The 13664-nt window shown below is 38.5% G+C and overlaps 1 protein-coding gene across 2 annotated transcripts in view; it reads left to right on the forward strand.

Annotated features, from left to right (window-relative positions):
* The first annotated feature begins 711 nt into the window (after positions 1-711).
* Positions 712-13664, forward strand: part of dse (dermatan sulfate epimerase) — a 43722-nt gene continuing 30769 nt past the window's right edge. The window contains exons 1-4 of one of the 2 annotated variants that reach the window (XM_055044285.1): positions 712-730; positions 1271-1345; positions 4935-5400; positions 9756-10009. In XM_055044285.1, the coding sequence (XP_054900260.1) occupies positions 4979-5400; positions 9756-10009 (676 nt within the window). In that variant the 5' untranslated portion in view covers positions 712-730; positions 1271-1345; positions 4935-4978. Of the gene's footprint in view, positions 731-1178; positions 1346-4934; positions 5401-9755; positions 10010-13664 lie in introns of those variants that run through there. The other variant, XM_055044284.1, reaches the window with a different exon arrangement.

Consider the following 13664-nt stretch of genomic DNA (forward strand, 5'->3'; position numbering starts at 1 on the left):
ATGTCCTGCAGGACATAATGTATGTCCTGCGAGGACATACATTATGACAAAATGGGCACAAACGGATGAAACCGTTACAAGATAATGTTGCTATTGCTAACCTCAAGAATAAAAGGGATCCGATTCTCCGATCTGACCGTTATTTAAACAGATCAGGTGGAGCAGGTGGGCGTGGACTAAACTTGTAACAAGTCACTATATTGCTTAGTGTGTCTCACCACAAGGGGGCGCCTATTCCCTTTTTGCATTGTAGTGCGGTTGGACAGAGTAAGAACTCTCTCTCAGTTGTTGTCGAGATGATCGGTGATGGCGAGGTGCGGGTGGTTGCCTCTCGTTATGTTTCTCATGCATGAGATTATGATGTTAGCCTGTGGAGAAATAAACCGAAAACTGTGGAATACAACAACAGTGTTTCCTGCTGTTTCGGGTTAGCGAGGCTAACCACCACCTTAACTCCTCCAACCTCGCACCGCATCGTCACAATCTGTTTTCAGTGAAGTAAACTCTATCTCGTTTATCTAGGGATGAACTCACTAGATTTAATGTCACATCAACATTTAGCCTTCCCTATACATATAAACTGAAAAACCACTATGGTTAGTTATTGAAACTGTAATGTGATCAATGATGATGCTTTTGAAATGTAAGCAGACATTCTCTGTTAAGAGGGGGAAAGAGAAGTTAAAGAGATGCATCTACAGTACTTCCGTTGAGGAATGCTCATACCATGGTGAGTGGCAGCAATACCCTCCTTGCTCTGTTTATTTCTGAACAGAAGAGTGTATTTTGCAGATGGCAGTAGGATTGTAGGAATCAGGGAGAGAAGCTCAATTTTTCTCAAAAATGATCTGTCTTACTGCCAAGACATACTGATACACACATATTTCTTAAATGTTACAGCTTTAAGTTGTTTTAAGTAGTGAAAAAATAAGAAACAAACCAACATTAATATTGCTCAGAGTAACACAGATGTATATTTATAACTTGCGTAATAAACTCAGATTCAAGTTAACTTTTACCAAGTTAATTATTGTTATTGAAGAAAATTTTGGATGTTTTTGACTAAATCCATAGTAAGTGAGCAGCTTTAGTTGTGGACCATGGGAGGAGGGCTCCCACTCTCCTCCATCAGATCTTTATGAAGCCTCTCTCCCCTGCTGCCCCTCCTCGTTCCCCAGTACGAAGCTCCTTCCCCTCCCTCTCTCAGACTTTCCTTCACTCCGTAACTTCGGTCCGTTTCCGAACACTGATCCAATCTATCGTGATCCAGCTGGAGTCGCATCTGCAGCGACGGGGGAACATGGCTTCGTGGTCGGGCTTTGGGCTTCGTGCTTTCTTCTGACAGGTAAATTGACCAAGATCTCCTTCTCTACTGCAGAAGGCTCTTCCTGGTCGACGGGAGCAGGGCTGCCTGTGTGCTGTGGATGCGGCTTACCAATACACGATCTCGGCCTAGTGTTGGGTTGCTTTTGCCTGAGTGGTTAGTTTGAAACTGAAAAGTCCCGGAGAGTGGTAAAGGTATGAGATGTTAAAAATGGAGTCTCAGAAAGAAGGCAGTAAGAAGATGACAGTTGGAGAAAGAAAAGGTGGGGAGACAGCGGTGGAAGGGACGGCGTCTCATGGAACAAGTAGTTCTGTTTAGTGCCGTTCTGGTCCACGGTGGAACCGGAGGACCGATGCCGGGAAGTCGGGTATTCATCGTGGTTTTGGTTATTTAGTTAAAAAACAACAACACTGGAGCAGTGGCTACAACAGATCCCAGGAACAACATCAGACATCTCAGTCCAGAAATGTGCAAAGATACTGTGCAGGACCCTCAAGCTCCCAGGCCTCTGGAAGAGAACCCGAGCTCAGAGGATAAGAACCACCCGCGGTGGGTGAGAAGGGAATTATCTATCTATCTATCTATCTATCTATCTATCTATCTATCTATCTATCTATCTATCTATCTATCTATCTATCTATCTATCTATCTATCTATCTATCTATCTATCTATCTATCTATCTATCTATCTATCTATCTATCTATCTACATAGATAGATGTAGATAGATAGATAGATAGATAGATAGATCTAGATAGATAGATAGATCTATCTAGATAGATGTATCTAGATGTATCTAGATCTATCTAGATAGATGTAGATAGATAGATAGATAGATAGATAGATAGATAGATAGATAGATAGATAGATAGATAGATCTAGATAGATAGATCTAGAGATCTAGATAGATAGATAGATAGATAGATAGATAGATAGATAGATAGATAGATAGATCTAGATAGATAGATCTAGAGATCTAGATAGATAGATAGATAGATAGATAGATAGATAGATAGATAGATAGATAGATAGATAGATAGATAGATAGATAGATAGATAGATAGAAAAGTAATGTGCAAGAAAAATCAAGAGAACTGTAGTAACCCTGTAGGTGATCCACCTGTGAAGACAGCGAGATTCAATGTCAGGTTTAAATCCTGCTGGGGTTTTTTATATTTATATATATTTTTTTTTTATATATAGATTGATAGATGAAATGTAATAGAGACATGCTCTATATTGTTATTATTATTATTAATAACAATAATATAGAGCTAAAAAAAAGTAATACAAATGGAAAATATGCAAAGAATTACACTGAACATTTTACAAATGTTTTCAAAATTAAACTAAGAATAAAATATTTTAAAGAAGCAAACAATTTTTGGTACCAAATTGAAGAAATTAATTTAAAAAGCAGATGAAACCATTCATGCTTTGTAGAGCATGTGCAGCTTGGACAAAGGTTGCATCATCAACACAGTAGTCTCTGGTATCTCTTTAGTTTGACAGGAAGACAAACAATGGTCACCTACACCACAAAAATCTAAAATAAAAAAAAGTATATTTGGAAGCACCAATGTCTGTTTTTGAGTAAAACAAAGTAATTGGATGTCCAATACTGACAAAAGAAAATAGTTGAACCAACTTAACTGAATTCAACTTTCTCCAACTTTCAATTGGTAACTAGTAATTCAATTAAGTTCATCCAACTTAATAAATTAAGTTAGATTTAACTTGACAACATTAAGTCACTCTTACACAAATTATTTAGTTTATTTGAAATAAAGAAGTAACAAATAAATATATTTTTTAAGTATTTTGGCTCCTCTGACCTTTATCTTAGTTTGACTGGAGGTGAGTGATGAAAAATGGAGAAGACATGCGACAAAGGTCATCAGACCTATGACAGCCATGTCAAGAACTAAAGCCAACTTATATAGGTTATGCACTATAGTCAAAGTCAAAAGTTCCTTTTTTATCAATTTCAAAAGACAGATTGTTTTTAAAGATAATCATAAAAACAGCATATTGTCATTTATTATGAAACAAGCAATTGTCCAATGCTATCATCAAAGTCACCAAGCAAATGCACATCAAATATGTAGAGATATGTTCAATACACTATTCAATTCAAAGGCAAATCTAAACAGGTATGTTTTGAGTCTTGATTTAAAGCAACTCAGTGTTCGGGCTGTTTTGCAGTTTTCTGGATGTTTGTTGCACATTTGTGGTGCATCGAGGCTGAATGCTGCTTTTCCATATTTGGATAGGGGTTCAGGTTATTTCAATGTACTAAGTGGAAAAGTCTGTGAATTTCACCTTTTTGTGTTCTGTTTTTAAAATTAATACCTAAATTCAGTGAAGCAGTGCTAGTTTTCTTTTCACTGTCAGAATCAACACAACATCAAAGCTCTTAATTAAATGTGGTGGACCTTTTGTTTTCTCGCACTTTTTGTTGTTTTTCCCTGGAGAACAACAAAAGTGCTTTGACTAAAAATATTTGAATTACTTTTTAAAGTTATACTCATGGTCTACTAGAAGAAAATCTTCTTGTAGGCTCTGATTTGAGTATATAGATCTGAAACAGGTATGAAATAAAAGTAGGAATGAATAAAATGACAATGTTTAGGCGTAAAATGGGGGATTGACTTAGTTGGAACCTTGTGCAATATAATAGTGTTTCATTCCCTCCCACGAATTCTGTGAAAATATGCTTTACACATTCATTTTAAAAGAGTAACAAAGCTCAAGATACATATTTGGGACTGCATTATCAGTATTGAAGTATTGTACAATCTAATTGTTTTTTAGCTCATTCTTTAGCAATTTACAAAGATTTTAGTCCGCAGCATTGTGAATAAAGCTTTTTTAGTCTTTTACGGGTAGTGGCTGCAAATTTACTATCTTTTGAATACAAGTCTAATATTTAAATATGTTGGTTTTTAAGGGCAAATCTTGAACCATTTAAATTGACAGAAAATAATTGAATTGACAGAAAACTGTCTATCGAATTGACAGAAAATTGACCCTTTTTTAATAAGCCTATAACTAAATCTCTCACCATCTACAAGGATGAATGTAGCTGTTTTTTAGTTACCTAATTTGAGATCTGTCCAGTCATTTTAACTCGGTGTGGTTAACCTCCCAGTCATACTTCAGTGTGATAAATTAATCTGCACTCTTCAGCCTCATGTTCACCACAAAGGAATGTAATCTCTTCAGGGGTCAAATGTCAAATTAGCTTGAAGAGAAATACCAGCCTTACATGTCATACTGTGTTAACATTTGATGTGGGATTCCTGACTCCTGTCTTAAAATCATTTGGATTCCATCTAAACTTTTCCACTGAGCCAAAACTTGAAATGTTATGGAATTCACAATGGCCCAATAGTTCCGAGCAGAACTATTGGGCCATTGTGATTTAAGGTTTGTTTGTCTAAATCGGAATAATGTATCTGCAGGCATTTATGACACAGCTCAGTAATGGCAGATATGAGTATGGAAAGCCTGCATCATCAGGCCTACAGCTGGATCTCATTATTCAAGGAATGCAGGGCTTTTGTGCAAAAACTCTGGCTGGCTTTCCCTAATTCTCTTTTCTCTCTCAGCTGAACTCCTTTGGCAATGCAGCAGTCCCCTCTCTGATGAGACGATGAGAACCCACACCCGTGGGGCCCCCACAGTGTTCTTCATAAGTCTGCTGTGGCCCCTGCTTGCTCCAGTTTCTGCAGCTGAAGTGGACCCTGCTGGGGGAATTCCCTTCATGGGAGGCAACTATGACAGTCATCCCATGTTGTACTTCAGCCGTGGGGATGTGGAGGAGCTACAGTACGCAGCAGCAGGAACTCATCGGCAGATGGCCAGGAGGATCCGGGAAGCCGGGGAGACCATGCTGGAGCATCCAGAGGAGTACCTGCCCCCTTGGAGCCCCACAGAATTCACCGCCCGCTGGAATGAGGTCTATGGAAACAATCTGGGTGTGCTGTCTATGTTCTGCCTGCTATACCCGCACAGGGCTGGGGCCCTCGACCTGGCCAAGGACTACATGGAGAGGATGGCGGCTCAGCCTAGTTGGTAGATTTTCTGTTTTAATTTACTTATAACGATGAGATATGAACTGATGTATAAAGGTGTGGTCACTCTGAAAATGATTGTTAAATGGTATCCACCTTGCTTCTTTGTATTTACCCAGTAATAAGTCTCTCAGCAATGCTTTCTGATTCTTCAAGACATTCTTTCCAGCTGACACATATGCAACAGTAAACTTGTCCGACTCCTTTTCTGGTTCACAACTGGCCATCTGCTATTGACATACAACTAATCACATACCACTGTAGTTTGGGTTTAGCATTAGGGTTAAGGGGAAGGTTACAGGTAACAGGGTACAGGACATGGTTGGGTGTAAAGGCTAGGATTATGGGGTAGAGTTAAGTTTTGGTTTTGGAGCATTAGAGTAAAGAATGTCTGGTTCAGAAAAGGATTGGAGGTGGTGAAGATGTCTTCTCCATAGTCTCCTGTCATAGTCTCCAGGGTGTTCTCATGTGCTTCTGTGGGCAAAACTATAGTAAAGCTTCTTTTGGGGCAGATAAAGCTGTAGTTCAGGAAATATGTTGAGCAGCTGTTTGCTGTACATCCCCTCCCCCACTCCTCTAGAGAGAGGAAATGAAATGTTCAGATGTGAGCTGAATAGTCAGAGGTGGGTAGAGTAAATGGTAAATTACTTTTTGGGTAGAGTACAAAAATGTTTTACTCAAATTAGAATAGCACAAGATATTTTTGCTGAAGTAAAAGTAAAAAGTAGCTGTTCAAGAAATTACTCAAGTAAGAGTAAAAGAGCATTTGGTAAACATAAAAATCAAGTACTCATATACTGAGTAAGTGATGAAATTATCAATTATATAATTTTTTAAAATTACATAACCAAATGTATCAAATGATAAAGCTAAGTGGAAATGTTACTTTAAGAACCAAAAAATACAACAATTTATATAAGTAACAAAATATTATAGAATCAGGTCAAATAATTTTTTTTTTCCAAATCAGTTTCTTTCAATTTAAAACTTATGAAACTTTAACAAAAACTGTAGGTGTGTGTCTTTGCCTGGTCAATTTTTGGTTAAAACATGCTTGTTTTTCATTCAGTGGGTAGAGAATCCAGAAAGTTTACTCAAGTAAGAAGAGCAATACTTCATAAAACAGGTAAAGCAAAAAGTACAGCGTAATAGTAATACTCCTAAAAGTAATTTAAACCCCTTAACCCACACCAGAACGCCTGGTGCCATTTTTCCACTGTATTTTCAGAAGCTGAGATTTAAGGTTTTAAACTCTGCTGGCGGTCCTTTATGATGCTTTTATTGGGCAGTAATGGTCAGTAATGTTATGAAATATCTTTTTCCAAGTCAATAATATCCAGAGAGTGAATTGAGCTTATTTTGACATACTTTCTGGAATATTTCTGACTGGTCAACTCGGAAACTAAATCTAAAGCCACCGATTTCTAGCCAACACATATCCTGTCATAAGAATATAAGACATTTTGAAGTTTGTTTTGACATGAATCCACCAGCTGCATGCGTAACTAAGAGTAATGTGTGTGCCGGTTCAGGGTCAAAGTCAAGCTTTGTGCAGCCTCATGTGTAATAGTGTTTACAGGACTTTTTCTCACTAACAGAGAGCCACAGAAAGACATGTTGTCAGAACGAGTCAAAATTGGATGTATTTCTTCAGCAGAACTTCACAACTCATGGGAGTGGATGATTATGGCCTTAAGACCGCTGACAAGTTTTGGATCTGAGAGAATACTGGAAACTTTTAGTCATCCACTGTTGCAGTCAGAGCAAGGTGGAAAGAGCGAGAATGTGGGCCGAGGGAATTGTGGTGTGGGAGGAACGAGGTGGGGGGGTTCGAAGAAGGAGAGATGGTGGATGGTGGAGGGGTGCTAACGTACCGTTGAGTACTGGGGTGGCGACAGGCGGACAGTGTATTGCAAGAATGAGGAAGAGGTCCTAACCCCCCCTGGCAGGCCCGGTGGCATTGACGGAGATTTGGGGACATTGCCCGCCCACATAGTCAGCCGTGACCCACCCCCAACCAGCAAAATGCAAAGAACTTTGCTGCTGGATGCAGTAAGTTGCGCTGCATCCGGCAGGTAACGCCGCTGGATGCATGTATGTTAGCTAATACCAATATCTCACAATAAGCTTATCACATTAGGCTACTGATGTTGTCTATGTTCAAAGTGGGTAGTAGTTGTTAAACTCACTTGAGTAACTTTTTTGGAAAAAGGTGCTGATAAAAGTATTTTACAGTTTTTTTTTCTTTCACTTGAGTAATATAATTATTGCTACGTATTAATTTTGCCTCCCCAAAACAAGCAGATGCCCCTGCTGTTAAACTCATCTAGAGCGGGGGCTGCCCCTTGGCCCCCTAGATGTGCTATTTTATTTATGTAATTATAAGTAATTTCCACTATCAGTAACGTGTCTACCAGGGGATTCCTCTGGCCATTATCTGTTATTAGAGCCTCATTGATGACTGTATGTTGAAGACAGGTGCGATTCTAGGATTGAACTTTTAGGAGTGCTTAGCCCCCAGCAGGGCTTAGACCCATGAGAAGATATTCGTTAGTGCGTTTTCTAAATCTAACTGCTTATTTACAAATATTCACAAACGAAACTAAGAGACACATGTTAGTGAGTCGTGGAATAAAAGAACAATGTTCATTTTACTCAAACATATAAGAGTAAAATCAGAGACCCTTAATTTTTTCCAGAGGTGTATGAACTCAGTTTGAAACAGAATCTTAAGACTAGATCATACCTGCCAACATCTCCAAACATTAATGAGACACATGGGATCTGTTGTAGCCATTGCTCCAGTTTGGGGGTGATTGCTACTTAAAATTGCAATGCCATTTTAAGTGGCAAAAATTACACTACAAAAATATTGCTAAGCATAATATCTTGCATTGCAGATTGCCATTTGAATTGAAATGCTAATGATACAAGTCTGGCCCCTTATATCTGATTTATAGGTGGATGCCAGATAAGCGGCAGACAATGGATGGATGGATGGATGGATGGATGGATGGATGGATGGATGGATGGATGGATGGATGGATGGATGGATGGATGGATGGATGGATGGATGGATGGATGGATGGATGGATGGATGGATGGATGGATGGATGGATGGATGGATGGATGGATGGATGGATGGATGGATGGATGGATGGATGGATGGATGGATGGATGGATGGATGATGGATGGATGGATGGATGGATGGATGGATGGATGGATGGATGGATGGATGGATGGATGGATGGATGGATGGATGGATGGATGGATGGATGGATGGATGGATGGATGGATGGATGGATGGATGGATGGATGGATGGATGGATGGATGGATGGATGGATGGATGGATGGATGGATGGATGGATGGATGGATGGATGGATGGATGGATGGATGGATGAACAAAGGCCAACAGGAGTGCTTCCTTCAGGTTATGGATGGATGGATGAATGAATGATTGAATTTATTTTTTTTGTCTGAAATGTTGCTAAATTTACCAAAAGGTCGCTGAGCTGGCAACAGTGGGGTGAATATTGTTAACTCCAAATGTGCAGACCTGACCTGGTTTCAGTCACATCTCTCACTGCAGAGCAGAAAAGGAGAGAGACTGATTTATAAATTGTTGCTGATGAAAAGAAGATCAGGGGATAAGATGTATGTATTGGCCAATCACAATCCCCCAAAATGAAAGAAATCGGCGCCCAGAAATTCACTGCTCTGCTTTTCCTTCCACTTAATGTTGCACTTGGACATAGGACTGTGTGAACAACCAGCTCCTTTGGAAAAGTCTTTTTACTTAAATTAAAAATAAACTTTAAGTTATTTTTGAAGCACCAGGAAAGATTTCAGAGCAAAAACCAAATAAAAAAAGAAGTATATAATATTATGAGCCATGTATATCCCCAAAAAAAATCTGTTTGATCCATTGCAGTCAGATAATGTTTATATGAGGTCACCACTTTCATAGTCACATCTCATGCTCATTTCTTTTTAATCAGCCTGCACAGAATGATTAGACAACATCACATGCTTCTTATCACCAGGCAGACAGCACGTTTGAAATTCCATTACCTCATGCTCTGGGAGTCTAGCCTGTGTAAAGAAAAATAAATTTTGCTCACTCTGCATCTTGATTCTCTCTTTGTGTCTTTATTGGTGCAGGTGTGGGGTGAAAAGGCTTATTAAAGTGTTTTTGCTTTCAATGTGTTAATTAATGGTAAAGTTTACCTATTTATGTCAAATCATTGTCTAAGACTTTATTGAAAGAAGGGAAAACCTGCTGACATCTCTGTGTTCTTGCTTTTTGTATGTCTGATAGCTATCTTCCAACTTTCCCCTGTGTATGGACTACAGGTTGGTGAAGGACGCCCCCTGGGATGAAGTTCCTTTGGCACACTCGCTGGTTGGATTTTCCACAGCCTACGACTTCCTGTATGAATACTTGAACAAAGGCCAACAGGAGCGCTTCCTTCAGGTTATAGGCAATGCATCTCGCTTGATGTACGAGAAGTCCTATGTACGTGGCTGGGGGTTCCAGTACCTGCACAATCATCAGCCCACAAACTGTGTGGCTCTGCTCACCGGAAGCCTGGTCTACATGACCCAAGGTGGGTGCCCACCCTGAAGGGTTCCCTGCCTTTTTCTAGTTACAGCATCTTCCCAATATCAAGTCACAGATTTTATGTTTCAGTCCACAACTGTCCTTCTGAGGTATTTCAACCAGTCCTTTGTCAGTATGTTACTAGTGTGTTTTGGTCATTGTTCATTTATGCTTCAGCTTAAATTTTATTTTTCACATGTTCTCATGTTTTCCTCAAGCTCAAGTATTAATACTATAATATCACAATTATGGATAGGTCAATAACCTTTATATTTCCACCTCCATACTTCTAACATCAGGTTCTTTATACTAGTTTATTTTATGCTGGAGATGTCCTCTGGACCTTAAAGCATACAAGAATTAATCAAAAGAAGGGAAAGACTTAAAGAAAGAACAAAAAACTAAATAAGAGTCTCCTCAAATGTTCTTTTTTTAGATAGAAAAATAAGTCTTTTTTTATAATAACACAAAAACATTTTTTTGGTCTTTGTTTTTCTTAGAATAGAATAGAATATGCTTTAAGGGTAAAATGCTCATTTGTTGACAATCTACACCCACCCACAGTGCTAAATATTAGTAAGTATTAGTAAACATTAATACTAATGCTTTTAGATACATTTATAACTCATGTGAATACAAGTACCATATTTTTTGGACTCCAAGCCGCTACTTTTTTCCCATGCTTTGAACCATGCGACTTACAGCCCCGTGTGGCTTTTCTGTGGATTTTTCTTCACCTGCCCCAGGGCTCTTTAGCAGGAAGTGAATCAGTGGAAGTCAAAAGAAGAAAGCGCTACTTTTCATTTCAAACAAGCACAGCGGAGAAATGTTTTCAAACTCATACCCCCTCATCATGGAAACAACATATGATGTAGCTTTCAAGTTGAGCGCTATCGATGTGGCAGCACAGGAGGGAAATAGAGCCTCCTGTGCTAACTTGGCATGAATGAATCCATGGTTCAGCGTTGGAGACGGAGGGCTGCTTCCTCAATAGAAGATTTATTAAGGACGCAGCCTTGAAAAATCCAACAGTAGCGGAAATATAGCCTGGTGCGGCTCACATATGTATATTTCCAGTTTTTTCTTTTTTAAATTTAGGTGCAGGTTATTGTAAGGTGTGCTCTATGGTCCGGAAAATACGGTAAATTAAACATGGCCTAAATACAGAATAAATTAAAGGTCCATGAAGTAGCTTTCAGAATAAGTGTCACAAAATAAAACATCATTATGAAATAAATGAATAATAAAATAATTACATTAATAAATCTTGAAAATAAACAAATGAAATGGTAATTGACAAAATAAGCTCCCCATTAAAAATAGTTTCATTTACATTTATCTTGCTTTTATTTTATGGTGACAAGTATTTATTTAATGGAGTATCTGTTAATTAGTTATCAATAACAGTTTTTATTTATTTTGAATGGAACAGTCAAAATTTTTTATGTTTTCATGAACCTTGGTGCACATTTTCTCTAAAAGTTAAACTGTGCCATCTAGTTTTGATTGAACAGAAATTGACTTTCATATCAACAGAAAAAGGAGCTTCCTTCAAGATTGATGTTTTAGTTTTACTTAGTTTGGGTGTAATCAAACGAGATAGTCTAGTAGCCTGGAAGGCTGGGAGGCATCTGACAGAGAGGTGCTGTCTTCCTCCGACTGCTCTGTTTGCATCTTTTTCTCCTCGCCTAACAGGTGGTCCACCAACTTTTAGCGTCTCCCCCGCTAATGTCTTTTAGACTCAGTTCGATTGGGGTCTAGAATTGCAACATGTCACATTTTCAGAACTCGAGTTCGCATTCACATTGCACTGTGTCAAACGACTAAAACTAACTGGAAAACCTGTTCTCGCCATCGCCTGCACCAAAAGCTACTGAAGGAATTATCACAAAACCTCTGAAGAGTGCCAGTGCAACTTTCTTCTGCAGGCGCTGTTACTACACAATGAGTCAGTCCACTGAACCAGGCTATTTCAATGCGGGATGAGCAGGAATCACAAAAATGATTGCAGCGCCTTTATTTCTTACCCGATTTCTATAAACCTGGCTTAAATTAAAGCTGAGAAAATTGCTGATGTTTGTAATTATACTCCCTTGATATAAATATATAAACAGTTTGGTTTCTATCAAGATGCAAGGAAGGACTAAGCAATTTCCTACATCCTATTTGATGATTATTTTCAAACAAACGAAGTAATTAGTTCAGTTTTTGTCATTTATTAAAGGTTTAAAAATGACAGAAGCTGCAGAGCGTCATGGCAATAGGACAATAAGTCCTGTTTACAATAAGTGCTTTTTAGCTAGCTACTAAAAAGTTGTAAAACAACTTCAAACTATTTATATTCTGCTTTTTCTTGCTTAGTGTTGGCACGCAAACCTGTTGATATGGCAACTGACATGGCATCTTCATTAACCCGTAGAGTAGAGAGTAATATATTGACCAGAATGTCCTGCACAGTAGCTAACTTTCTGCTTTTGAAAAGGTCTCTAGTCAGGTTGCATTCAGATAGGTTGTCTACCGTTTCAGAGTCCACTTCAACCGGACCAAAACTTAGGTTTTAGGAAGATCAGAGTTCGGTTTTTAAGTCCGTTTTGGAATTAAATTTTCCATTCAGGCCTTCCCAAAAACTCGGACTTTCTAGACAAACGGATTAGAAATGTAATCGTGGGTTGGTGTGAATACACCCTACGTTACACCAGCTTACTGGTTTGAACCAAACTAAGCTGGTTCTGTTTTGTGGACGACTGTGGAACTCCTGGAGATGATGATGCAAAGAAGAATTCTTCATAAAATAAAGAAAATTATGAATAACCATGACTAGCCTCTTCATATTTATGAGAATGTATTGGGAAAACAAAGTGTTTTCAGTCAGAGACTTCTTCACATTCACTGTAATAAAGATTGCTAAAAATCTTTCCTGCCAATAACTCCTTGAAGAATTTTAATTAATATGAATTACAACATCTAATTTTCTTCATGGATCAATAGAGAACTTTTAAATTGAACTGAATTTAAACTACCCTGTGACTGGTTATGCATAATAAAATAGCAAAGTATGAAAATTATTGCCAAAAGTTAAGTCACATTAAACAGCATTCAAAATAAGAAGGAACAGTTATCCAAAAAAGTAAATTGTCCCTTATTTAATCTTAATTAAAATACAGAGCTACTCCAATGTGCCCCCACCCTAAACGGTGCAATTCTAACATGTATGTACTATTTTAATATTGCTAAGTAGTGACAGAGTACTGCAATGGATTCCCTGTATGAGCAATGATCCTGTGTTGGTATCAATGTGCTATTTGTGTGTGTCCTATTTGTGTGTTTCCAAACTATATGTTATGTTTGGGGTAAATACCAGCGGTCCCAAAATCAAACATTGCTCAGGAAAAATCCTTGGGGAAGACCAGCCTGTTTGGGTGGGTTTCTGCTCAATCCCACCAACTTCTCTGGAATCCTGAATGAACTGTGGTCGGAGTTTGTGGGCTACCTTGTTGTTATAGTAAACAGTGTGCGACAAAGGCAGCATACACAGTGCAGAGCAGCACAGAGAGGAAGGCCTACTATAGCCTCAGGTGGATGATTGGAAATATGCGAAAGAAGTACACTTTCTGTTTTATTCAACATCATTAACTACTCCTTCAGGATTTTTACAGCTGAAT

Source organism: Poeciliopsis prolifica, unplaced genomic scaffold (assembly GCF_027474105.1).
Source record: "Poeciliopsis prolifica strain line A6 unplaced genomic scaffold, Auburn_PproV2 SCAFFOLD020, whole genome shotgun sequence".
Lineage (NCBI taxonomy): Eukaryota > Metazoa > Chordata > Actinopteri > Cyprinodontiformes > Poeciliidae > Poeciliopsis > Poeciliopsis prolifica.